At 44.0% G+C, this 27,595-nt stretch overlaps 1 protein-coding gene across 10 annotated transcripts in view; it reads right to left on the bottom strand.

Moving 5' to 3' along the window:
• Positions 1-56: 56 nt before the first annotated feature.
• The window catches only part of LOC132406479 (dynamin-2), a 47,966-nt gene continuing 20,427 nt past the window's right edge, over positions 57-27,595 (bottom strand). For 2 of the 10 annotated variants that reach the window (XM_059992215.1, XM_059992213.1), the window contains exons 11-21: positions 26,199-26,285; positions 25,964-26,034; positions 20,543-20,594; positions 19,582-19,593; positions 17,501-17,614; positions 14,405-14,514; positions 12,911-13,022; positions 11,701-11,868; positions 10,757-10,992; positions 10,096-10,320; positions 57-3,709 (exon numbers count right to left, since the gene is read on the bottom strand). In XM_059992215.1, the coding sequence (XP_059848198.1) occupies positions 3,670-3,709; positions 10,096-10,320; positions 10,757-10,992; positions 11,701-11,868; positions 12,911-13,022; positions 14,405-14,514; positions 17,501-17,614; positions 19,582-19,593; positions 20,543-20,594; positions 25,964-26,034; positions 26,199-26,285 (1,227 nt within the window). In that variant the 3' untranslated portion in view covers positions 57-3,669. Of the gene's footprint in view, positions 3,710-5,463; positions 7,779-10,095; positions 10,321-10,756; positions 10,993-11,700; positions 11,869-12,910; positions 13,023-14,404; positions 14,515-17,500; positions 17,615-19,581; positions 19,594-20,542; positions 20,595-25,963; positions 26,035-26,198; positions 26,286-27,595 lie in introns of those variants that run through there. The other 8 variants (XM_059992208.1, XM_059992209.1, XM_059992206.1 and 5 more) reach the window with 4 other exon arrangements.

The raw sequence follows: 27,595 nt of genomic DNA on the forward strand, positions 1-27,595 counted from the left end.
TGAAGTGTACAGTATCAAAAAATAAAGAATTCATTTGATTTAAGAAATACAACAGATCAATTGAATGAGATTTTTATTTCTCAAGGAGGATTTGGTTGGGTTGAGAGACCGTCTATGATGAGGATGAAGATTAGCAGAAGGCAATGAAATATTTAAAAGCTGGTACAGTTAAAATATTGTGTTGGGAGTTGGCCAATATTCATTTTCTTTATCACATTTACATCAACACGTACAGTGAATTGTTTTATTTGTGTCAACAATCAACACACTCAAAGTGCTGAGGGGTTGCCCTGAAGTGTTGCCATATTCCTGGTGCCAACATAGCATGCCCGCAACTTACTAACCCTAACCCATACCTCTTTAGACAGTGGGAGGAAACCCACACAGTTAAGGGGCGAATGTGAAAACTCCTTACCTACAGCAGTGGGAAGTGAACCTGGATTGCTGGCATTGTATAATGTTACGCAAACCATCATATCTTTGTCTCCTTCAAACTACATGAAAATAGCAGCTTTTATATTACCGTAAACCTGGTTAAATCTGACCCAGATCCTGTGGTCACTGGTGTGAGAAGAGGCAGGGTCTTCTTCAGCACTTTTAAATGAAGGCCAAGAGACCTTCATCTTTTAAGGGGCAGAAGTTAACAACTCATTTTAAAAAGCACACTGGTTCTGTGAAAGCGCATCAAATTAAAAGTTAAAAAATGTTTGAGTCACTCACAAACCACCCATAAATTATGAATCATTTATTCATAATTTAAAAGAAAATATATACAGGTGAAGGCTACAAATATGGGCTGTATGAATGAAATTGTCACTCAGCCAGAGGAGAGTGTGCTCACCCCTAACTGTAGACACTACAAAAATCAAGAGTAGGCCTCAATGACGATGGGACCAGTGATCTACATTTATTTAGATATCACGGGCAGAGCTCGTGCTCACCAAGGTTAGGGAGAACCCTTGGAAGGATGGTGAAGACCCTTTCCATGCCTCAGGGATCAAGAGGACCATTGGCCTGCCAGTGGTTAGTTTAGAGGCAGAGGAAATCTTATTTATGTTTTGAGGATGGGTGTGGAAAAACTCTTTCCACCAATAGTCAGGTGCATTTGTGAGCCTCACAATCGGAGGTTCTGGGCCTTGGGGGCTGTAGCCAGGGCTTTATGCTTTGGCACTTGGTAGGTTCATCTATACCAAAAAGGTCAAAGGGTGGAGGCCAGATTAAGAGTGGTCCAATGGTCGTCCAGGATTGGAAGTTCAGCTCAGGGCTAACAACCCTGTGTGGTAAAACAAAACTGTTTACAGAAACAACAATAAAGAATCCTTCTACATCTGAGTGGTCATGGACAGAGGAAGAGGTCCTTCATTGCTGCCCTAAACGCCAGTGGCATAATGGGCAGCGAGTAGAAAACCCTGGTCGGACCACATTTAGGAAGGATGTGGAAGCTTCAGAGGGTGGAGATTTACCAGGGGGCTGCCTGGACTAGAGGGCATGTCTTCTGAGCTTCTCTTTGGATCAAAAGAAGATGAGAGATGACTTGAAAGAGCTGATGAGAGCCATAGATAGAGAGGCTAGCTTAGAGACTTTTCCAAAGCTGGTTGATTCAGGTGATTTGAGGAAGGTGGTTGTGTGTGGGGGAGGGGGGAGGGATTTCAGAAGTAAGTTCTTTACACAGAGTGATGGATGCGTACAACACCCTGCCAGGGGTGGTGGTCAAGGCAGATACATTTTAAAAAAACCTCTTAAGGACGTGGGATATTAGGAAAATGAAGAGTGCTATATGGAGAAAAATGTTCTCCTGTAATGTTCTACAGTTGCACGGAAAAGTTTGTGAACCCTTTGCAATTACCTGGTTTTCTGCATTAATTACTCATAAAATGTGGTCTGATCTGATTGTAAGTCACAATAATAGACAAACACAACCTGCCTAAACTAATAACACAAACAATTGTACTTGTCAATACTGAGTCCACCATTCAAACAATCACAGTCTAGGTTCAGAAAAGTACGTGAACCTCTGGGGTCATGCCTTCTACAAAAGCTATTTGGAGTCAGGTGTTCCAATCAATGAGGTGAGATTGGAGGTGTGGATTGTAGAGAGGCCCTGCCCTATATAAAAAAAAGACACACTAAGTCAGGCTACTGACAGAACCTGCTCTTATTAAGAAAGATTTAAGTGTACCATACCTCAATCAAAACAACTTTCAGAAGACCTTAGAAGAATTGTAGAGATGCATGAAGCTGGAAAAGACTACAAAAGCATTTCTAAAGTGTTCATCAGTCCACTATAAGAGAAAATGACCACAAATGGAGGAAATTCAGTACTGCTGCTACACTCCTTGAGAGTGGACATCCTACAAAGATCACACCAAGAGCACAATGTGCAATGCTGAAGGAAGTGAAAAAGAACACAAGGGTGATTGGAAAACTTCTGCAGAAACCTCTAGAATGTGCTAAGATCTCTGTTCACGTGTCCACTATAAGAAAAACACTGAAGAAGAATGTTGTTCATGGAAGGACACCATGGAGGAAAACACTACTCTCCAAAGAAAAAACAACATTGCTGCATGCCTCAAGTTTGCAAAAGGCCGCCTGGATGTTTGACAACGCTTCTGGGACAACGTTCGATGGACAGATGAGACAAAAGTGGAACTTTTTAGTAGAAAGGCACACTGCTATGTTTGGAGGAAAAGGAGCACTGCACACCAACACCAAAACCTCATCCCAACTGTGAAGCTTGGTGAAAGGAGCATCATGGTTTGGAGCTGCTTCGCTGCCTCAGGGTCTGGACAGCTTGCAATTGCTGAAGGAACAATTGAAACAGTTTTGTATCGAGGAATGGTCTAAAATTCCTCCTTGCCATTGTGCAGGACTGATCAGCAGCTATGAGAATGTTTGGTGGAGGGAGGTCTTGCTGCTAAAGAAGGTTCTACCAGTTATTCGATACAAAGGTTCACATACTTTTCCAGACTGGACTGTGACTGATTAAACAAGGTGTTCAACAAAGACATGAAAAGTACAATTGTGTGTTACTAGTTTAGACATTTGTGTTTGGTTATTATTGTGACTTAGATGATGATCAGTCCACATGAGTAATTAATGCAGACAACAGATGCAGAAAGGGTTTACAAACTTTTTCTTGCAACTGTATGCTTTAATTGGGCAAGGTGTAGAAAAATACAGCTTTTAATGTGGGCAAGTGGACTTGGTATAGGTGGACAGGAAGGTCAGCACGTTGGTGGGGCTGGTGAGTAGAAAGACGCATTGCTGTGTTTTACACCTAACTATAATAAAAATACAAATACATTTTGACCATGCTTCTATTAATTTCTTGAATTAAAACCCATTTTAGCTCATTGTTCAAACAACCTGTATACAAGAATCCACCATATACAGAAATGATTGATAGATATGGCGTAAACAAACCCATATTGAAGTCCAGTAAATTTGCAAGTTTCAAATATCATGCACAAGTCAAATTCATCCTTTAAATGAGATGAAATAGTAGTGACAAAGGAATTGGGGAAGGAAAGATGTGCCTAGATTCCTGGAGCAAGTGTGTGATACTCAGATTCACTGAAGCGTTAGGTGGAGGATGCCGAGTGTCTGGAGCCAAGGTATTCATAGTTCCCCAGCATGTAAAAGTAATTACAGAAACACATTGGGACACAATCAATAGCCAGATCTTGAAGGTGCTGCTGGAGGTGGACGCCTAAACGCAAGAGAAAAGAGGAACGTTAATAACCAAGGAGGGGACTTAGAACCTTTAGTAGACATTCAGTCATACAGAAGAAGCCTTTGCTTACCGGAAAACTGAAGCCTCCACAATAAAGGATGTGCTTCACAAGTTGATGAGCACACAAAGTTCCAGAGCAATTATTCATGTTAAGCTTGTAAATTGTTTAGAATTTCAAGATTAAGTTATGTATGCCGTACGTTACTGAATATACAAAATACAGAGTGATACAATGAGGCGACACAATAGCATAGTGGTTAGCACCACGTTCCCAGTACAGGCAACCTGGGTTCAATTCCCGCCACTGTCTGTAAGGAGTTTGTAATATATAACTTGCGGTTATATAGATATATTGGTTTCCTCCAAGTGCTCCAGTTTCCTCCCACAGTCCAAAGACTTACCAGCTATTAGGTTAATTAGTTGTTGTAAATTGTCCGGTGATTAGGCTAGGATTAAATGAGGGATTGTTGGGCAGCATGGATTAAAGAGCCAGTAGGTCCTGTTCTGCGCTGTCTCAATAAATAAACAATAATTTTTTTTTGTAGAAAGGAAAATATTCACATGTGAGGTAGCGTCCTGGCTGCAACTTAACCAAACTGTGGCTGTAAACTTCTGCTCCATTCATCAGAACAGTGAGAGGAGCCGTGATGCTGAATGTTGTTTAGGTGCCATTTCAAACTGGCAGAATGAGTGAGAATCTTTCCAGTGACAGGATATTCTGTAACCGCACAACACAGGTTTCAGATAAGGTGCCAGAGAAGAATGCAGAAACAGATGTAGTCACAGCACAGTCACGATGCACTGAATGTCCCTTTGTATAATAGTATGACTATCATTTTAGATCAACTCTTTTGAAGTACCGACCTACTCTTCGAACACAGGAAATGGTGCATTCTGAAAATCGTGACTGTGGAGATTAGAAAAGTAAAGTGCATCAACAGTCCCAATACCCAAGTAGTCAACAAGATCAAAAACCACGTTAAACCGGCTCAGAATGTTTCATGGTAGCATTTTCCTTCGTGCACATACTCAGTGGCCACATCATTAGATACACCTGTACACCTCTAATCAGCCAACCATGTTGCAGCAACTCACTGCATAGAGGCTTACAGACACAGTCAAGAGTTATTGTTCAGACCAAAGATCAGAATGGGGAAGAAATGTGATCTAAATTACTTTAACCATGGAATGTTGGTGCCAGATGGGGTCATTTGAGTATCTCAGAAACTACTGATCTCTTGGGATGTTTTCACACCACAGTCTCTAGAGTTTACAGAGAATGGCGTGAGAAACAAAAAAAAAAATCCAATGGGCGACAGTTATGTGGGCGAAAATGCCTTGTGAGAACAGCCAGACTGGTTCAAGCTGACAGGAAGGCAACAGTAACTCAAATTGCCATGTTACAACAGTGGTGTGTGGAAGAGCATGTCTGAAAGCACAACACATCAAACCTTTTTGTGGGTGGGTTACAGCAGCAGACCACCACAATGGGTTCTACTCCTGTACCTAATAAAGTGGCCACTGAGTATGTGTCTCACCTCAACCCCCAAACTTCCACTAAAACAGAAAGTGGTGGATGCTGAGTATTAACTTTCCCCTACCACAGATGCTGCTTGATCCATTGAGTGTTTCCAGCAACTTTTGTTTCCAATTTCCATCATCCAGTTAAATTTTTATTCACCGGCACCTGCACCATTTCCTAGAACCCAAAGCCAGAGGAAAACGGAAGACAAAGAGACACAAGGAAAGCTCCTTCTACTGTAGATCCCTTTATTTCAATTCATTACCGTACAGAATGCAGGCACTTCATTTCAAACCAGTTAACAGTCAATAGAATCACACAGCAGGAGAGAGAACATTCAGGTATCTGTTAATTGAGGCAGAACCCTGATCTGAACATTTGATGAAATAATCATTGCAAAAGATCTCGGTCACTACTTTGTAAAATAGTTAATTAATTCAGTTATTTTTTTTCCTATAGAAATTACAGTTTATGGAAAGATCAGTGATCAGAATTTGCCATTTATATTACAAAAACCAACAGGAGTTTGGTGCTAATCTCCTGAAACCTGGGAAAACCCCCTGTCCCACATTGCATGAGTTACATTTATCGCAATGGTGATAATGTTTCAAGGATTATACCCAAGTGCCTCCAGCAAATTCTCCCGCTAAAAGTGAGAGAAATTAGTTTTGATTCAATAACTAATATATATATTTTTATATAAAACTGTTCCCACCAACAGCAGGACAGTAAGACATTAGGATGTTTGAGAATGATTTCTTGGGGAAGGCTGGATGAACATTGCTTTTAACCCACTCCCATCGAATGCACAGAGGACTCTCAAATGCTGTTCCATTCTGCTTCGGACAATCTTACCCTGGACTTCTGAATTTGGTGGGATTTAGGAATAGTGAGTGGGGGAGCATGGCCGGGGAGAGGAGAGGAGGGGAGGATCTGATTACAGACCAGAGGAATCTCTACTCTTAGATTGTTCCTAAATTTTTTTGTCCTACCTGGATGACTGGTATTTAACTCCCACAATTTGCACAGAGAATGCTGTAGATTAGAAGTTAATGCCCAGTTCACCGTGCAGCAGCAGCTACCACAAACATCTGGCCACAAAGCCCCAGCAGAATTTTGCTACAATCAATGAACAGGCTATTTACATTATGAATATGTGCTTGTGAAAATAATTTAATCAGGAAAATGGATTCCAGCTTCATAAACAATGCTAGAAAAACTGGGACAAAGCACAGAGATAGGGCAGGTTAAGAAACAGGTTCACCAATCCCACCTACACTGTGGACATGTAATTTCCAACATGAAATTCATTTCCCCGCTTGCAGAGCTGACTGAGCTAGAAAGGAAGCTATGGCATGGGTTCAGGATGTGGTTTTGGGTCAATTTACCAATCTAATCTTCTTCCCAGGCAGTACTTAACAAGAAATAAATCAGGCACAAAGGCAGTACCGAGAGGAAGAAGGATAACCTCACCTGCAGCAACAACTCTAAACTCATCTATATTACATATAAGGTGACTGAAATCTAAGATTCAAATGACAATCAGATTTATGTTGCTGTACTCTCTTGGCAGAGAATTCGTCAGCTAATTATAAAACTGTGCTTGTAGTTGGTGATGACTCACAGCAGCATACCCAGGGTCTGTTCTCACAACACCTGGGCATCTTTGCCAGCACGTGTCCCTCAACAGTCATCCCAGTCAGAGAACTCACTCTTTGCCACCACTGCTTCACACTCATCCCCTCAACCTCCAACGGGTGCTTCCTGCCTTACAACCCCTCATACGTCAAAAGGGGTTAATTTGCTACTACACTCCCTCATCCCATTAATTCCTTTAACACGATCCCTGCTTACTGATCACTCCAATGTCAGAGCATTCCGGTCATGATCCCAAATCCACTTTGCACAAAATCATTAAACACCACGGATCTCATTCCGGATCCTGGAGCTCTCAAGGCTGCCATACACCCAGTAGCAGTGGAACAGCAATGGGACGGAGCATGGTGCCTCAAGTACTGGCTTTAGGTTTCGGAGGCAGTAGCAACACAAGTGCCCGGAGACAGCAAGTCATGTGGTTAGAATTCATTCACATACAGTGGTTCTGTAAACCAGGGAGCGGGCAAAGGCATAAAACAATTTGGCAAGTGCAAAGTTTCTCAAGAGGGCACATCAAAGGAACAGTGAGTGAGAGATACCACTTCCTAGAGTCTGGTGTTGGGGGAAAACAACAAAACCAAGAGGTAAATCTTTGTTTAAATAAAGTTCAGTTAAGGTCATCTTAGTGCTTCCAGCTTGTGTGAGAAGGCAAGGTCGGGATTACACTTGGATAAATGCAGCCCTGTGGATCCTGTGCTTCACACCGCTACTGCCCCTCAGCGGTTAAATACGCAAAAAAGGTAGGGCTAATCAACTATAGCCTATAAGAAAATGCTTCACAGGATAAATCCCACTGTTTAATCCAGTAGGGAATGCTCGGCTGTCCGGATAATTGTGGGCCGGTTTGGAGCAGCGGGTGGTCTTCTGCTGAGGGAGACAAAACAAAACGGGGATCAATATAGTGGGAAGAGACAGGAGCAAATCAGGGTTCATTTCAACACGGCATAGCCGGAGTACAGAGCCAGAACCTGCCTCAGCACTTTTCTCAGTCACACACATTGTTCCAGAATGTACACAAAAGGGAAAACAATATGGGAGGGTTAACAAGTGGGAGGTAGGAAAGAGGCTCGAGGCCGAGGGAAAACGTGACGCTGGTTTGGTGTGATGAGGGCAGTGGAGAGTAAGTGCTGGCATGAATGCAAGTGGCATCGGTCTGGGAAAGACAATGTGGTGGTTCAAGAAAAAGAGAAAAAACTGGGAACACCAGTGTTTGCCTGTGAAGGAATGTGGACAGCAGAGGTTACGGGGTGGTGGTTGGGGGCATTGCAGGGGACACGGAGGAACAAGGGAGATGGGCCAGGGTGCATTGCAATATTTATAGTGGAGTTAATAATGGTAGGCGAGCTGAGACAGCCCCAAAACCAGAGTTACTGAAATGGAAGCATACAGCAAAAAGCTTATCTGAGCTTGGAATCAAACATGACACTGAGGCTGCGAGGGTCTGCTACTGGAAAACAGATAAAGGTGGCTCTGAGAAGCATGGAAGAGAATCCCCTGCAAGTTCCTGTTATTTTGTTTTAGTCAAGGTAAATTTCTGCTCATCCAGTCCTGGATTTTAAACTGTCTAAGAGTTAAGAGATCGGGGTAGTAGAGGGGTAATCCTGGGGGGCATCACTGTTAAGTACTATCATCCAAAAATGTGTCATGAAGGGGGGGAGAAAAAAAGGTGAGATGTAGAAAGGTTGAAGAATAAATCTTTCAACAACACCAGAAGTAAGTGTAGGGAGATAAGCCGTTGCAGTGATTCTTTGGCTGTGAATGAATGCAACCAGGCAAATGCTGTCTCATGCAGATGAAAAATGATGACAAGGACTTTGTGGTTAATAATGTTAGAGACGGGGCCCAATTAGTGAAGTTTGGGAGAAAAGGTCACAATTGTACTTGACATCATTGGTGACTTAACACTTCACTGTTCTGTGTGGCAGCAGCCAAAATCTGATAAAAATCCCTTCAAACAAGGTGTTCCAGGTAAGATGCAGGACACTATGAAACATTTAAAGACAATGGAAGATTAGACAGTAATGAAATGAAAGGCAGGCAGTAGTGGCAAATAGAGTTAGCTAAAATCTTAAGTAATTCACTTGAGATGTGGATGAAGGCAGTAAAGATGTGGACTATTTTTATAGAAATCAAAATCAATAGTTTCAAATTTTTATAGCTTCTTTCACGTCTGGTTCAAAACACCCCAATGCCCTATGTAGCTAAATATTTATGGAGTGCAGTCATAAGTGCTAATTATAAATCGTGCCATCAAATGGGATTATCAGCCTCAGAGATGGTGACTGAGGGACATATATTGAACACAGGGGACACTACTGAGAAGCTCCCCAGTCTTTATAGTGGTGCCTTGGGATCTCTATTAAACTTATCATTTGCAAGACAATGCCAGCACCAGCGTAATGCTCCGTCAGTTCTGCACTGGAGTATCAGCCTGGAGTTCATGCTTCAGGCTCTCAAGTGGAGTTTGAATCAAAACTGACTTGAAAAATGAGACTGTAACCTACCAAACCCCAAATAAAGGGGGATTTTAAATGAATTACAACCAGCTGAAATGTTCACCGGAGAACTCGAGAGAGGAATAATGGGACACGTGAGAATATTTTTGAGGGGGTGAGTGCAACCCAATAGCCTGGCTTTCAAGTTACAAGAGTGTAGTGTGAGGGAGGACCAGACATTGAGTGCAGGTAGTAAATTTCACTGTGGAGTATATGATGAGGGAGATCTAAAGACAGATGTATGGGGAGGGGGGTGGGGGCAGGGGATAACAACCAAGACACACAAACAGAGCCCACCATCACTCTCACCCACCTTCACATACACACACACACAGAGCCAACCACCCTCACTCACCCCACCCTAGCAGGCAGACAGACGTGGGGGGGTGGGGGGGAGGGACACACTTAACACACAGGTTGACAAGTGGATAGAGAGGCCTTCGAGACAGTGGGACAGATGCTGCCCCCTCAAGACAGACTGGTGCCCCCTCAGGATACAGGTGGAGGTGTGGGTGGGGAGGAGATTCCCCCCATTCCACACACTGGAAGACTGATGGACAGAGGCTGCAATAAAAATTCCAAAAGAGGTAATCCTGTCAGTAGGCAACCCCGAAACAGTCACAAACACCCCTCCTTCACAACAACACCATCTCTGGATGTGCCCCCCACAGACAGTGGGATATACCTACCTGGGCAGCCCCGGCGGTCCAGGTGGGTTGCGTACCGGCCGGGAAGGAATCTGGGGCGGCGCCCCAAAGGCGTCGTTTGTGGGAGCGGGCCTCGATGGAATGGGAGGAGCTCCGAAAGCCTGCACTGGGGTTAGGATCAGCGGCGGGCCTGGGGTTGGTCCTCGTACCCCGGGTGGTCTGCTGGGCGGCCCCGCTGTAGGGTGCGGTCGGCGCTGAAGCTTCGGGCTGCCGGACAAACGGGAGATCAGCGTCACAATCCCAATGCTGCAAATGGCTTCAACCCCAAACACACCCTCCCGAGATATCCCCAACACAACGGACTGGTGCTGGCTTACCAGCCCAAACCTCTCCCATAACTAATCAACCACACTCCAGTATCAAAGCCAAGCACACAGACAACATCTCACATCCCTCCCGCATGGATATACTATCTCCACCTCCCACATCATCATGGCACTCTTCATCTCCCTGCCAACTCAATGAAACCCTCTCTTCCCCATTACCCACCCATGGGCACACTCAGTCACCCTGCATCAACGCCCCCACCCAATTGGGATGGGGAGTAAACAGGCCAGCAGACTGGGGGACCCAACTGCCCCCAGTGGTCCAGAGCAATGTGGGACCCACACCAGGTCCGACACTGCTTCTGGGGTTTTCCTACCTGTGCCCCGCTGACTGAGTGGACAGCCAGGAGTCGTCGACCGGTGGGGGCAGGGGCGCGCTGATGGTGCTGGTGCTGATATCCCCGATGATGTGCAGCGCTTCCTTGATGGCATGATACATCCGCAGCATCTCGTCCCGTCTCTGTGCCTGCTCGACCGATTCTTCCATTAAGCTGTTTTGGTCCGTGGAGGAGTACAGGAAGGCCAGCAGCTCTGAGTGGATGAAGTCCTTGGTCTGTCGTAAGAACGAACATGTTCACACACGTTTCCTGGTGCCCTGCACTCACAGGGGATTTGGATGCCCCTTCCCGACAGTCCTCCCACCCAGTGACGACCAAGGCAAAAACACTGTTACAGGGACCCCAACTTGATATTAACTACAAAGCTTCACTCTCACCTCTCCTGCTCCTTAGGTCTCTCTACAGCTTCCCCTAACCCCTATCTGCACACTCTGTCCTCTTCCCCATCAATCAGACTCCTGCTCACCTGTGCTGTAACAACTGGAAGCATACACAATCCCCATTCCTACTGCATACATGAAATATACACACACACACACACACACAGAGTACACCGCTCCAGCTTGCACCCAAACACTCCTCACAAGATACCCCTCTCATAGACTCCAGCCAGATTGGGCACCACAGTAGCCTAATGATTAGCGCTTCACTATTCCAGCTCAGGCCGTTCCAGAGTTCGGAGTTCAATTCCAGCGCTGTTCCGTAAGGACCCTGTCTGTCTTCCCCATGTGATGGATGGGCTTTTCACAGGTGCTCCGGTTTCTCCCTACAGCCCAAAGATGTTCTGGGAATTGGTCCTGTGATTAGGTTAGGGTTAATCAGGGTTGTGGCTTGCTGGGGCAGCATGGCTCGAAGGGTTTACTCCGCGCTGTATTGCTAAATGAATAAAATCCTGTCCCCATGATTGATCATAACCAAATTACATTGTTGATCATGAGGTGCATGATGGTCTTTGGCATCAGATCCCTGATTGACTTATTGACAATGCCCATGTAGGAATCCACCAGGTTGCGAATTGTCTCCACTTGTCGCTCCAGCTGAGGGTCCATCGAAAATGTGTCTGAAGTGCTTCCACTCTCCTCGTCTTCTGCCTGTGGAACATTATCAGCAGTTAATGTGCCCACTCCCCTCACAAAACCCATTTCCTGTCTCTAGCTGTACACCCCTGCCCCCTCAACTCCAAAAGCCACTGAAATCCCTATCGTAACCTCCCAAGACATGCCCTTTTTCATAACTACCATCAGGGAAGAGGTACAGGAGCCTGAAGACACACACTCAATGTTTTAGGAACAGCTTCTTCCCCTCTACCTTCAGATTTCTGAATGGTCTGTGAACACTAACCTCACCACATATATAATTCTTATTGTAATTTTTAGTATATTTTATGTACTGCACTGTACTGCTGCAACAAAACAAATTTCACGACACGAGTCAGTGGTAATAAACCTGATCTTGATTCCATACTTCTATAGGAGAACATACTCCCCTAGTTAAAGACATATCCCACCCTTCCCAATACCTCACACCCCATACCTCAACACTATTACTGCTCAGTCAAATCAGCCTGACCTTGCTGCAACGCTCAGCGAAATCCCTCATCTTCCAGCCAAGGGATGCTAGAGACACTGCTCCCCAATGTGTATGGTACATCAACTGACCCAAGCCATTGAACTGAACTCTCAGTGATGATGATGGTCAGAGCAATGCCAATCATTGTATGAAATACTGGTCCCTTCCAATACTTCCTTGAGCCTTTCTGCCATTAAGTCACTATCCATCTACCTCAGATCTCGAGCCTTTGACATCCATTACTACTAAAGATCTATTGATCCTGGTCATGAAAATTAACTCTAGTTTCCCATAACCACATTATTTTGGAGGAAGAAGTTTTGGACTGCCTTTGTTCTTAGTTTTCTTTACTGACTGGAAACGGTCATGTGGAAAAAGCACTATTTTTACAAGGCAGCAATCTGAGCTGCCTAGTGTGGAGCAGAGTAATAAGACATAGGAACAGAATCAGGCCATTGTTGTCCGCCATTCCATCTTGGCCAATTTATTATCTCTCTCAATCTCATTTTCCTTTTCCTTCTCCCTGAAACCTTTGACTGTCTCATGCACCAAGCTGAACCTTACATTCTCCTTCTCTGGATAGACCCCAGCTCTCAGGAAAGAAGCCTTCCAACTGTCCACATCCTCCTGGGACTCGCAGGCCAGCTCTATCTGCCGATAGTCTTTATAAACGTTCCTGGAGAAGAGAAAAGGTGGTCAGTCCTCAGCACCTGCCACCGATCATTGTGCAACACCCAACGCTGAGCCACCAGGAAGCAGAGCATTAGAAGCCATGAGAGCAACAGTTCCCTGTCATATTCTCATACTGTTTCAAGTCTGATTATCATTTCCAAACATCTCAGTTCCAGATCAGCACTGCATTCCCTGCATCAGTCAGAGACCAAGATAAAAACAAGTAGTTGATAATCAAGACTCTGTACACTTATGACTGTGTGGCTAAGCACAGCTCCAATGCCATATTCACGATTGCTGACACCACCACCATCATTAGCCAAATCAGCACGTAGGAGGGAGACTGAAAATCTGGGCGAGTGGTGCCACAGCAACAACCTCGTACTCAAGGTCTGCAAGACCAAGAAGCTGATTATTGACTTGAGAAGGAGGAAACTCGAAGTCCATGAGCCAGTCCTCACTGGAAGATCAGAGAGGAGAGGGTCAGCAACTTCAAATTCCTCGGTGCTATTATTTAGGAGGACCTGTCCTGGGTCCAGCACGCAAGTGTAATTACAAAGAAAGTATGGCTGCACCTCCACTCCCTTGGGAGTTTGTGAAGATTTGGCATGACATCAAAGACTTTGAAAAACTTCTATAGATGTGTAGTGGAGAGTATATCGACTGGCTGCATTACAGCCTGTTATGGAAATGCCAAAGCCCTGAAACAAGATATCTTACAAAAAGTAGTGGATACGTCCCAGTACATCACGGGTAAAGTGCTCCCCATCACTGACCACATCTACATAAAGCGTTGTTGCAGGAAAACAGCATCCATCATCAGGGAAGCCCCACCACCCAGGACAGTTCTCTTCTCGCTCCTGCCATTAGGAAGAAGGTACAAGAGCCTCAGGACCCTCACCACCAGGTTCAGGAGTAGTTATTACCCCTCAGCCATCAGGCTCTTGAACCAAAAGGATAACTTCACTCAACTTCACTTGCCCTATTACTGAGCCAATGACACAGTTTCAAAGACCATTCATCTCATGTTTCTTGATACTTATTGCTTATTTATTTATTATTATTTATTTTTGCATTTGCATAGCTTGCTGTCTTTTGCACATTGGCTAAACATTCAATTTGGTGCAGTCTTTCATTGATTCTATTATGGATTTATTGAGTATGCCCACAAGAAAATGAATCTTGGGAATGTATACAATGACATACATGTACTTTGATAATAAATTTACCTTGAACTTTGTCTTCTTCCCATAATCTTTCACACCCTGACTAATCAAGGACCTATCAACCTCTGCCTTAGATACACTTTTCATCGAGATCCTTCAGATTCCGAATAGTGTACAACATTTTACTCCCCCACAGGGCGATGCAAACCGGAGAACTGACCTGTGTTCAGTGTTGAAGAGTGCAAAGATGTGCTTAGTGGACATGAAACCTTTCTCCACATCCTTCAGCTTCAGGTTGTCGAGGGGCAGCATGTATTTCTTCTCTTTCTCCTGTAATATTTATACGATCATTAGCAAACCCACAGCCCGTCAGAGTATTCCACCATTACCTTGGTGCCTTTGTGCTCGAGAGGCAGCTGGTGCCACTGCAGTGTTGCTGAACTGCGTGCTGAGCACTTTTCAGGAGGTGGTCAGTCTGCAGCCAAAGTCCATGCAGGCAAAGAGGGACTAGAGACTGCAGGATAGACGAGAGCTTGAAGCAGCCAGTACAAAAATCCCCGGTGCATGTTACTTTCAGATCAGTATTCAGCTGTGCATGAAGTGAGGGCAATAGTGCTGACTAGACTCACCAGGGGAACCAGCTCCGTTACAGTATAAAGGTGTCAGCTGGAAGGGGTGAAGATGAAAAATATCAAGAAAGGAAGCAGGTACGAGATAGATTTAAAAAAAAAATCTCAGTTAAATTACTGGACTATTGCCAGAGTCTGTACTGATGATCCAAAAACAAATGGTAGCTGGAGAACTTACATTTAATAAAGCTCAAAAAGTGTGTCTTGGGAATCTTTAACTATGAAACCACAGGGCTGCTCCCTAAACTCAGGAAAATGTTGGAATCTATTAACAAGAGCACAGTAGATACAAGATTATGAAATAACATTGGTAAAATATAAAGATGGGATTTTTTTAAATGGTGAGCGATTTCAAGCCTGTTCAGAGTGTCTGTGCAGATTATCGAGTAATTAAAGATAAACGGTACCTTGACCTTTATTGTGAGAGAATTGAGCAAAAGGATACAGATAGCTTGCAGCAATTATATAAAACATGGTGATACGCATCATTTGTAGAAGTTGGTCTTCCTACATAATGAAGACTATGTCTGCAATGGAAGTAATGCCATGAAAATCTACAAACTGATCTCTGGGATAGTAGGCTTATCATGCAAGAGATAATGCAGATTGATATCCAGTAAAACTTCAGAATGAGAGGTGACTGCACTGAAACATTCAAAACTACATCTCAAAGCCAAGAGTTATCAGGGAGAAGCTTCTTTGATCCAATTGCATAGCAGTTAAACTTATCAGAGGAAAAGCATCGCTGCTATTAGGAAGTGCAAAGTTAAAAAGGATGTAAGTGATTAGAAAGTTGAGAAAGCAAATAAAACCAATGCTGGAAAAAATGCAGAGGTTCAGCAGTACTTAATGCAAGGAGGTGTGGATTAAAACTCTCAAATCAAAGACAAATAGCAGTGTGCTATCAATGATATAAACTTGAGATAAAGGTTTTTAAAAAAAGGGCTTCACAATTTGATTGAAACATGGTTAATAAGCTAGAAAATTCAAATGAAGTCATTTGGGTTGTTGAACAAAGGAATAAGGACATACAAACAGCTCCCAGAGGGGAGCAAATAGACAAAGTTCTGATAAACACATGCAAATAAGTCACAGTGGGGATTTCAATTATGGTCTCATGAAATATGGTAGAAACTGTAAATGATTTAGAGGTAGAATTCTTATAGTTCATTCAAGGTAACTTCAAAAAAACTCAACAAAAGAAGGACATTTGTTTTAGGAAATACTAGACAGATGGAAGAGCATCAGCAGGAATGCATTTTAATAATACTAGCTAATAACCATTGGGTTTAGCAAAGTTACGGAAAAGGAGCAGGAGTAGAGATTCTAAAATTGGGAATTGTCAATCCTTTCTTGTGAATTATAGAAATGGACTGGAAACAGCAATTTTAACATAAATAACTCCCAGAGAAGGGGAAGGCATTCAGCAAAATAATGGCGGGGCATTCAAAACAGAAGGAAAATACGTGCAAAAGAAAATATCAAAAAGGGAAATGTTTTAAATATCTGGTCGCCTGAAGTCTAGAAAGCTCGGGTAAAATTAGGAAGTAACTTAGGGAAGTAGAGTATTTTTGGGGAGAGGGGTTTAAAGAGAGACAAATTCAAGGAAAACCACTGATACTTTGCAAATTAATTAGGGTGAAGTCTTTAGAGCCCAAAACGTCAACCCGTGTGAGGCAGAAAACACAGGGAACGATTACTGAACATTACTTGCTAAGGGTATGTGGACATCACTGCATCTGTCACAAAAGAGGGATAGGCCATTTAATTATGGAAGTTGAAGGGATTTTTGGGCTTGGCACAGTTAGGCAGATAACTTAGGCCACCAGTCCTCAGATCTGAACTGTGGATTTGATTTGAATATACCTCTGAACAATAGGTTCACAGACCAGACAGGCCAGGAAACAGGCACTTAGCTGATGGTTGGCATACGCGCGAGTCCAATCAACATTCCATTGCATGGATACGACAGCGATTAATGCTCGTTTTGGGTGTGATGCTGGGAAGATTGTAAATATGGATTTGTTTGACTTGTCCTGATCTTTTTTTTTAATCTTTAGCAAATAAAATGTGTGTAGCGCTGGATTTAGGCATAGGCAGCCCTTTCCACTGAAAGCATCTCTGTATGGAGCCTGCTATATCTTGTTCTGTCAAATAAAGAAGCTGCTTCATATCCACCAGTACTTTTTTCTGGTGATTCATTCACGCAAAGACAGAGGTGATGTGTGAAATATAGGATATGATGAAAATTAAGGGACAGAAATACTGCAAATGATTAAATTATGAATATTAACTTAGAACCTTTAATTGATAGAAGATTTTAAAAGAAGTTGAATATATTTTTACCCAAAGAGTGATGAGTGAGGGTCAGGTATACACAAGATAGTGGGGCAGAAACACTCAACACATTGGAAAAGCACTTGATACTCCTGATCAACAGGAATACAACAGAGTGCTGGATAACTTTTCTACAACAGGCAAAGGCAGAATGGGCCAAACGAAAACTTGCGAAAGTTTCATGAGATAAGTTTCAGTCGTCCAAGTAGAATGGAGTAACTCTGCAGTCGCCTCAACCTCCTTTGTCTGGGAGGGCTGCTTCCAAAAGTGACCAATGATCTTGTCATTAAATCTGGCGTCCTCTGCCAACCCTCCGCTGAGAACAATAAAGATTGTTGTAAATAACTCACCTCATCATCCTTGTACCAGGAGAGTGATTCTGCTGTCAGCACGAACCAGTATTCTTTTGAACCACCCTTCATGAGGCTGATGTTGTTGATCGTGATCCAGCCCCTGCGGATGACCTGGAAACAGCCAGCAAAATTATCAGTATGTGCTGAAAGTACCTCGGGTCTGGGCCCAGCATCCCCTACCTCAAACACATTCCCCTGGTGCATCCCTGGAACTACACATTTCCATGAATTTCCCAATTTCAAGAATGGCAAATCCCCTCAGCCCTACCCCTATTGTGAATACCCTTCCCTGGATCACTCGTAAATTACAAACCTGCTTCTGCACCATTGCTTTTTCTACCCCCCCCCCCCACCTCCAGTAAGCTCTCCCCCCCTCCCCGACACTATCCAAGAACAGCCATTTTATCTCTCTATGACTAATTTAGATCATAGAAAGACACAGTCCCCTCAGCCCATTAAGACTGTGCTGACCATCAAGCACCCATTACTAAGTTAGTCCTATCCCAATCTACTTTATTCCCCCCAAACTCCCACTAACTGCACCCCTGCCCCATAGTCTACCACTCATCTACACAAGGGGAGCAATTGATAGTGACCAATTTATTCCAATGCGGGTCAAACAACCTCACCCCACCCCCCAGACCCACAAGTATAACCCCATGGCACAGGAAATACCTCTTCACAATAGGCTTAACATGAGAATGGACTGTGGGGAGGCAGGTAGAAGAGATCCAAACAATTAAACGCAGCTTCAACCTATGACAACACTCTCAGTGACTTCACAGTGGTTAGGAAGCATCAGAACAACACAATTAATCAGATTTGGATTAAACTGTGCAGGATGGGCAGATTGCCACCACCAGCACTTGCCATAGTCACCGCCAGCCAGAGGCCAGAGTGCCTGTCAATTTTACGGAGACAAGTTATACAAAACAGATAGGTTAATCCAACGCAAACTTTGTTAGTCATCTACCTCGGTACAATCAGAGGAGGGCCAGGGGCAACCCGCTCACAGCAATGACATCACCAGTCCCAAAGCTAATGGAAAGCTTGGACCCTGACCTGTCATCCATTCACTTGAGATCTTGCTTGTCACTTCTTCCCACAGTCCCATTCTACTGCATCCCCCAGCTACAGTTTCCCTTCTCCCTTCCTTCCAACCCCCCCAGATAACTCCCACTAATTTCTCAATGCTTCCCCCCAATTGATAGATTTTCTTTCTCACTACTTCACCCCAATTTAATCGGATGGGGGGGGGTGATATTGACAAAGTGAGAAAGAAAGACTAACAACTGGAGGAGGAGGACCGAGTAACCAGAGAAGGAAGTAACATCTGGGAAAGCAGAAGTGGTTCCGAAGAACTGTGGGTAGGGAAACAGTAAGGTGGAGGTGCTGTGGGAAGCCACTGAGGGAGGAGGCAGATCCTGAGCACACAGATGTCAGGTCAAGGGCCAAAATAATGCAGGAATCCAAACACAGTTGAGAGGGAGGGCAAACAGGATTTGCGGACAGGGCAGAAGTGTAGAAAGCTGCCACTCTTTGTACTGTTTTTTTTGGACCTGCTCCAAGGACATGAGTTTTCAAGACAGAATTATAGAATTAATTTAACTAGATCCAGGTTCAGTGATTGATGACTGGTCCAACAGCACTGATGTTAAATGTCACACGTCAAAGAGTGGAGCGAGCTAGTGGCATTCCAACTCCAAAGAACTGGGCATCAGAAGGACTGTGGTTTCATTAGCCTGAGCAGATTCCACGATTCAATGGCTGCTTAGGAGCAAGTCGATGTTGATGGAGTCCAGGCCCGCCACCCCACCACTGCTGAACAGAACGTGCCAATTTAGCAAAGATACAGCTTTGCATTTTAACTGGAGAGAGAATTTGAGAGCATGGATGATTGGATGATCTGATATCAAGAGCACAGAAAGGAAACCAAAACCCAGAAGATGATCAGTTGATGATAGGGTGTCAGTGGGAAGCGTTTTGTGGATAGCCCGAAATCTAAACCCTCCTCTCACCATGAGACAGGCTGGATTCATATCTAAGCTACAGCAACACACAACACAAACAGTACTCACCAAGATCTCACCCTTTAGCAGTGTTACAAGTTTAAGGGAGTTGGAATATCAGAGAGAAAATGCATAAGTGGGGAGGGGTGGAGTGGAAAGGGGGCAAAGAGAAAGTGAAGAGTTGCAGCAGAGGTCAGTAAGGAGAGAAAACAAAAGGACATGCCGTTACTAAACCGTCAAGAGCCCCAAATACCTGAAATATCACTGCTACAACACCAGATCCCTGCGGATAACACCAGGCACAGTCTCCCACTAATGTTACTGGCAATAGGGAAGGTAGGGGGAAACAAAGGAAGTGACGGAATAGTCCAGGAGGAAAGGTAGGCAAGGGGAGAAGGGTAACTGAAGAGGGAGGGAGTGCACAGGCAGGGAGGGGAAGGTGTGCTTAAAGGCAGGAGAAACAAGTGCTGAGGTTTGGTGATCCATCGCATTGACATTACTTCAACTGGAGTGGGTATAGGTGGGGGCAAGGGGTAAAATGCACTGGGGACAGTGAGGACAGAGCATTACTTTCAGATATACAAGGGCATTATTACAGGTCAAAGGCCAGAGATAAATGAGTAGCACTGTAGGGGATGGGGCAACACAATGAATGGGGAGGCGGGAGGGGCAGCAACCTATCTCCATATCCATAGGTGTGCCAGTGAAGGAAGTGTTGCTTCCCCACGGATTGTCCAAGCAGTGCCTTGCACTCCCAACTGGTGAAGCTCCTAAGTGGCCAAGAAATGAGGGGAGACATGTACAACTGGCAATGACCTGTTGTCCCCAATCTCACCCATTCCACAGTAACTGAATGCAGTGAGCAGCATCTAGTCTGTAAAGCTCAGTTAAAATGATGCAAATTCATTCCAACAGTGAAACACAGGCACTCAAATATTACAGAACCACACATTAGTACATAGTGAAGTCTGTTGCAAGCGTGCACTTATATTTAGACATGTGGTCTGGTGCTGGGGATCCTTGCTCTTACCTGATTGGGAACCGTCCGTTTCTTTGCTAGCTGACTGCTCCTTTGTTGTGCACTGAAAGAAACAGCTAAATTTGTAAACACTTCACACTTTGCATAAATTCATGCACCACTGCTATTCACACACTTGGTCTTCCAACCATCCCCATAATACAAAGGGCTCTGCCTCCAACAAATAAATATTTTCCTTTACATGTGAATCTCCTTCCAGGCTGATTGGACCCCAACCCCTCTTTCCCCATTTTAATACTCCATATAAGTGAACGTTTGAATAATCTGCTCCTTTTGCTGTGTTCTGGATGAGGATTCACAGCCAAGAATGCTCAGCAATGCCTCTACTTCCTCAGGAGAAACTTGATATGTCCTTGTCGACCCTCGCCAATTTTTATTAGTATACTGTAGAAAGCATTCAGTTTAGATGCACAAGATTCAAGATGTCATTTCTGGTACAGTGTAAAGGAGAACAAAGTAATTGTTAGTTTGATCCAACGTATCACAAAAAAGCACTGAGGTAAAGAACACAATGATAATAATAAGAACACAATACAGGTTTCCCCCGCAATCCGAAGGTACAGCATTCTTATGAAACTGTCTGTAAACCGAAGTGTCGTAAATCGAAGAAGCAATTATCATTAATTTATGTAGGGAAAATTTTTGAGCGTTCCCAGACCCAAAAAATAACCTACCAAATCAAACCAAATTATTTATAAAACCTAAAATAACATTAACATATAGTAAAAGCAGGAATGATATGATAAATATATACCCTATATAAAGTAGAAATATTGTATGTACGGTGTAGTTTCACTTATCAAACTCGGGAAGACAGCGAGCCAAAATCGATCTGGAGAGAGAGAAAAAAAAATCGGCATGTACACATATGTGCACGTACATGCCTACGCACATGCGTACACATGTACAGGCATGTGCAAACAACTGCCTGCACAAGGCTTCATGGTCATTGTAGTCTTTCTCGGGGTAAACACACGTATAAAGTGGGCGTCTTTTTTTTTCATAAAAGTGAAAATCCTCTTTGGTTAGCGAAAACAGGTACTAATGTAGGTCTTTCGTAACAGCGAGCTGTCGTAAAGCGAACGTTCAAAAAACGGGGGACACCTATAACTTAAATTCATAAGATACCTTGTACACATAGATTGATCGTTTGTTCATAAAGTGACACTAGGCACAGAAGTGTCTCTACATAAGGTGAATGACTGGAAATTATGAAGTAGTGGTGGTTTGGGGTATGGAGGGGTGGGGTAGAGGGTAGACGTTTTGATCAGCCTTACCGCTTGACAAAAGTAACTGTTTTTAAGTCTGGTGGTGCTGCTGTGGATGCTATGAAGCCTCCTCTCTGATGGAAGTGGGATAAACAGTTCATAAGCAAAATGGGTGGGATTTTTCATGATATTACTGGCCTTTTTCCAGCTCCTTTCTGTATGTTTGTTCTTGATGCTGGGTAGGCTGGTGCCAGTGATAGGTTGGGTAGTTTTAACTACCTGTCTGCCGCAGCGCCGTTTCCGTACCATGCAGTGATGCAGCATTTAGTGAACAGCTCGATAGGGCAACTGCTCTGCACACGACTACAGGGTACTGCAGAGATGTGGATACAGTTTAGCACTTCACAGGAACCAGCCTCCCCTCAATGGACTCAGTAATGCAGCCAAAATAATCAAACACCCGACCTGCCTGACATCCATTCTTCCTTCCTCTTCCACCAGGCAGAAGGCATAAAAACCTGAGAGCACGTACCACCAGGCTCGAAGACAGCTTCTATCCCACTGTTATAACAACTTGTATGACAAGATGGACTCTTGACTTCACAATCCAGCTCATATATGAACTTGCACTTTACCACTTAACTGTGCTGCACTTTTTCCAGTAGCTTTTGCACTTTATTCTGCATTGCTACTGTGTAATGATTTGATCTATATGAACAGTACAAGACAAGTTTTTCACTGTATCCTGGCACATACAAGACCATAAGATACAGGTAGTCCCCGAGTTACGAACGTCCGACCTAAGGACAACTCGTACTTAGAACCGAGGAAGGAGACCGACCTCCGCCATTTTAAATTGGATCCCGACGCCGTTTGCCATTTTAAGTCATTGCCGTCGACACTGTGTTGAGCGTTTAACTTTGTATTTGGCTTAAAATTTTCTTAGTAAGATTCACCCTGACCGCACCCCCCCCCCCATTCTGGTCGGCTGGTGGCACAGTGAGATCAGTGCCGGGCCTGGAGAACGGAGGTTTCCGTGTCAGGTTGATGTTGATCCAGTGACTCCTGTACCATCCCATGCTGGGTTGATATTGAGCTCGCAACTCAACCTCATAAAAAAAACACTGCCACCTCCAGTTTAAATTCCCATGTGGAATATTGTGGATGATCAAATACGCAAACCCAGCACAGCCCCCACTTGTCCCATTCAGTCTGTCTCAGCGCGATGGTCCTTAAGACCCAACGGACCTCGAGAGCCAGCAGAGGTCGGGTACCGACGCCTGCAGTGTTTCTGTTCCGTTGACAGTGTGCGGTGGTCCTTAAGACCCAACGGACCTTGGGAGCCGGTGGAGGTTGGGACCCGACGCCCGCAGTGTTTCTGTTCCATTGACTGGAAGAGATTGCGATTGAAAATAAAATGGAAATAATAAAGCGTTTGGAAAGAGGTGAAATGCCATCGGTCATTAGAAAAGCATTAGGCTATAGTCGGTCAACGATCAGAACGATTTTAAAGGATAACGGATAAAGTGAGAATAATGGAACATGTGAAAGGCCCTGCCCCGATGAAGGCTACAATTATTACTAAGCAATGCAGTGGTTTCATTTTTGGAATACGTATGTTTCTTAAGTGTTTTATATGCATAGAAAGGTAAAATATATATTATATACTAAGACAAACGTTTGACTGATGCTAAATAATACTGGATGTACTTGTTCCGATGTATGTACAAATCCAACTTAAATACAGACTCAGGAACGGAACTCGTACGTAACCCGGGGACTGCCTGTATAGGAGCAGAATTAGGCTATTTGGCAGTCGAGTCTGCTCCACCATTTCACTGTGGCAGATCCAATCTCCTGCCATTTCTCCATATCTTTTCATGCTCGATTAATCAAGAATCTATCAACCTCTACCTTAAATATATCCAATGACTTGGCCTCCACAGCCAACTGTGGCAATGAACCAGATTCACCACTCTCTGGCTATAGAAATTTCCCCTCATCTTGACTCTGAAAGGACACCCCTCTATTTTGAGGCTGTGGCCTCTAGTCTTAGACTCCCCCACCCTAGGAAACATCCTCTGTACATCCATTCTGTTGAGGACTTTCACATTTGATGGCTACAATGAGGTCAGTGTTATGCTGTGTCCGGAGAGCTGACCTCACGGAGATCAGAGACAGGAGGCCGAAAAGGACCAAGAACACAAGCTGACTCATGGAAAAGACCAGAGAGGAGGCGCAAGGTCACGGACAACTCATGCTCAAAGCAGCGAGGAAGTCCGAAGCACTGAGGTGAATACGGATGGGGCCAGCAATGGTCCCCAACAGAGACTGACTGTCTCTGCGGATGGGCCTATTCGGTACCTGGGCCGGCGGTCACTCTTTACGGAAGGAGTGAGTTCATGCAGCTGCTCTCGCTGTATGCGGACGATAAGATGTTTACCAAATTCAGAGATTTATGTGATTACTGGACTATATATTGGTTTCCTTAGGTTTTTTGGTGCTTTCTTTCTTGTGGATGATTGGCAGGTGGGTGATCTATTCATTTTTGGGTGTTGGGGCTTGGTGCTACCATCGCAGTTCTTTTCTGTGAATGAGGGGCTCAGGGATCGTTACGTTTAGGGGGTCCGTGATTGTTACTGTGGCTGTGTTTTTAGCTGCCGGGGAGAGGGAGATGTTGGGGTCTGCAAGTCTTGTTTCTTTTCTTTTTCATACCAGGGGATGGGGGTGGGGGTTGAGTTGATGTATTTACTTTCATGAACACCAATGGTCTTTTTGAATTGAATTGCCTTCTGGAGTAGAGAAATATTGGAGTTGTATTGTACATGCATACTCTGACAATAAAACAATCCTTTCGAACCTTTGAGGCCACCCTTCATTCTTCTCAATTCCAGTGAGTAGAGTCCCAGAGCCATCAAACACTCCTCATATGATGCCTTTCAATACCGCTATCATCCTTGTGAACCTCCTCTGAACCCATTCCAATGTCAGTACGTCCTTAAATAAGAGGCCCAAAACCACTCACAATACTCCAAATGAGGTCTCACCAGTGCATTATAGAGCCTTGACATTACATCCTTGCTTTTTATATTCTAGTCCCCCTTGAAACGAATAATAAAGCAACAACAATAGGATAGCAAATTGGGAGCACACTGATCTAAAACATTTCTAAGGGAATTCACAGATAAACTACCAGAAGCTTTATCAAATTCCACAGAGTGAGCAAGACACCATCTCACTGTAATAAAGGAATAGTCTACTCCCTTCCACCCAGCTCACACTAGTAATGTCTGTTTGTGGATGCCTCCGTTTTGGGGGGAAAAAAAGCAGGAAAGCCTTCAGCTGAATCAAGCCAGTCCTGTTATTTAACAGCATCAGAGCTTCAGAAACCTGTAAAAGCACAAGTTCACAGCAACAAGAGTATGGTGGTTTTATACGGACCTGGACGAGAGATACTTTACTAAAACATGATTACTACAGGTATAAATACAAAAGAACTGTTTTCCCCAGTTACAGGGTCTTGGACTACAGACGGAAGGAATTGGCCATTTAGGACCGAGGTAAGTGAAATCTATTTACTCACATTACTGAACTTTTGTAATGTACTACCACATACCTACTCGCCATGGACAGTCCCAAGCCCCGCTGCGAAAGGAGGGTTGGGCGTGGGGCTAGCAACCCCATCCCGTTAAAAACCCAGTGCTACAGAAATGCCAACAGAAGCTCTGAAGAGCACATCCCTGGCAGAGGAAGGATCTTCGCTTAGAAGACATGAAGTAGTCTGGTGAAAGCCTAGAGACTGTGGAAGGCACTGGTCAAATCAACCTTCTATCATTCGGGACCACTACCACACTGGCCCAGGACAGAGGACATTGGCAAGCTGCTGTCAGCGGCCTATCCCCTCGGGGTAATGGTGTTTAACTACCACAGATCACTGTAGAAGCTGAGGTGGTTTTGTGGATTTAAAATTCTGGTGGAGGCTGATAGATTCTTTGCTCACTGATACAATAGAAAAAATATGGGGACAGAGCAGGAAAATGGAAAAACTAGATAATTAGCCATTATCACTTCATAGCAGATAAGACTTGACACTCTCAATGGCCTACTATAATTAATATGTTACATACACACACACATTTTTTAATATATGCACACACACACACATATACATGCACACGTTTTAAAATATTATTGCAGAACTTACTTGGCAAATCCAATAAAGTCCTCATGGTTCGTGTTGATGTAAGATAATTCAATGTCAATCAGCAGAAGTATCTAGGAGAGAGTAGGACTGTTACAAATTATACCTTTTTATGCATTCACAGAATCAACAGAGCTTAAGTTAGTGGCTCTTCACTGCCTGGGGGAATAACCCATAGACAAAATGCACTGGTCAGGTTTATGTAACCCGCAGTCCCAGCCACAAAATACTCACTCACCTGGTCCTTGGTCTTTCCCTCACGGTCTCGAACATGAGTGGTTACAATTCTTTCTGTCTCTTCTCGTAACCTGGGAAAGGAGTTCAGCTGCAAGGAGAGGAGAGCAGACAGCACTGCAATTTGCTGGGGTCTAACTCAAACCAACAATCACAAACAATGCACCACAAACAGATCAGTAATCGTGAGAAGGAATCTGGCCTGGAGCAGATCAGATTCAGCATGAAACACAGCAAGCCCACTGCCACCACACATCAGCTAACAACAACCAGCAGGCCATGGAGAAAGTTTTGAATGAAATGCACATCACGATGCACATCGATAATGGGACAAGTTAGGACAAGTTTTAAACTGAAGAATCTGTTTTGAGTGACAATGCAACTTTATTCAAAACTTCATCACAAGCCATGGAATCAGACACAGCCAAGACAAGACAGGGTGATGCAGAGAGATGGACGAGTATCAAGGGCAGCATGTGTGGACTGACCAGGGACACCCTGCAGGGCAAAGAATACATTGCAAAGGTTGATCTCTGTCAACACCATCTAAATCTTGAACTACAGTAGTGGTGGGGAAACTAAATAGAAGAGATGGGAGCAGGAGGTCAGGTCACAGTCATGGAGGTAAACTGGCAGCACTCAGTACTCCATCCTTTGGAGAGAATGAAGATACTGTTTTATGCCCCTCTGTATCAGGTTCGTCAATTGCAAAACTCACTAAAGAATTTTCCTATAAGAAACCTGAGAAGGCTCATTCTTCAGGAAGAGCTTCATCAACATTCAATATACAGGCTTGGCGTTTGCAGGACAATAGAAACACTAAACATGGAGGCTTCACTACAACATTTAATATACAACTTTACTGTGCTGTCCCTCCCAACCTAAGCCCCAAGGTCACTACAACTCCATTAGAATGGGAAATCCCAAGGTCAATGCTAGGGAAAACTAAAATGGGAACATAATGCTTCTGATGGTTTAGCTATTAACTCACTATGACCGAGCAATGAATACGGAACTACACTATGGCAAACCTCCATTTCAATGAGGCCAAAGACAACAGCCGAAAGCAAGCTGGCATCAGGCCAAGTCTCCTTACATTCTCTGATATGCTACGATGTATGCTTCCAGACAGACTAAGCTCTTGCCTCCTCTTTCAGTGCTACATTAGTCTCTCTACTACCTTTGGGGTGTGAGTGAGCTATTGTATCCTTCCTGCCCTGTACCAGGTATACAGAGACACAGGAGAGCACACTGACCTTACATTGATCTTTCTGCCCATTAAGTACTTTATGACCTCTACACTTCACTCAGAGAAACTGAAGAAATAAGATTGATCCCCAAGTACAGGCTGCCTTACACCGCTCAGTAATTAATGAATCAGCCCCACACAAGTTCAATTAT

Source organism: Hypanus sabinus, chromosome 16, assembly GCF_030144855.1.
Source record: "Hypanus sabinus isolate sHypSab1 chromosome 16, sHypSab1.hap1, whole genome shotgun sequence".
Classification (NCBI taxonomy): Eukaryota; Metazoa; Chordata; class Chondrichthyes; order Myliobatiformes; family Dasyatidae; genus Hypanus; species Hypanus sabinus.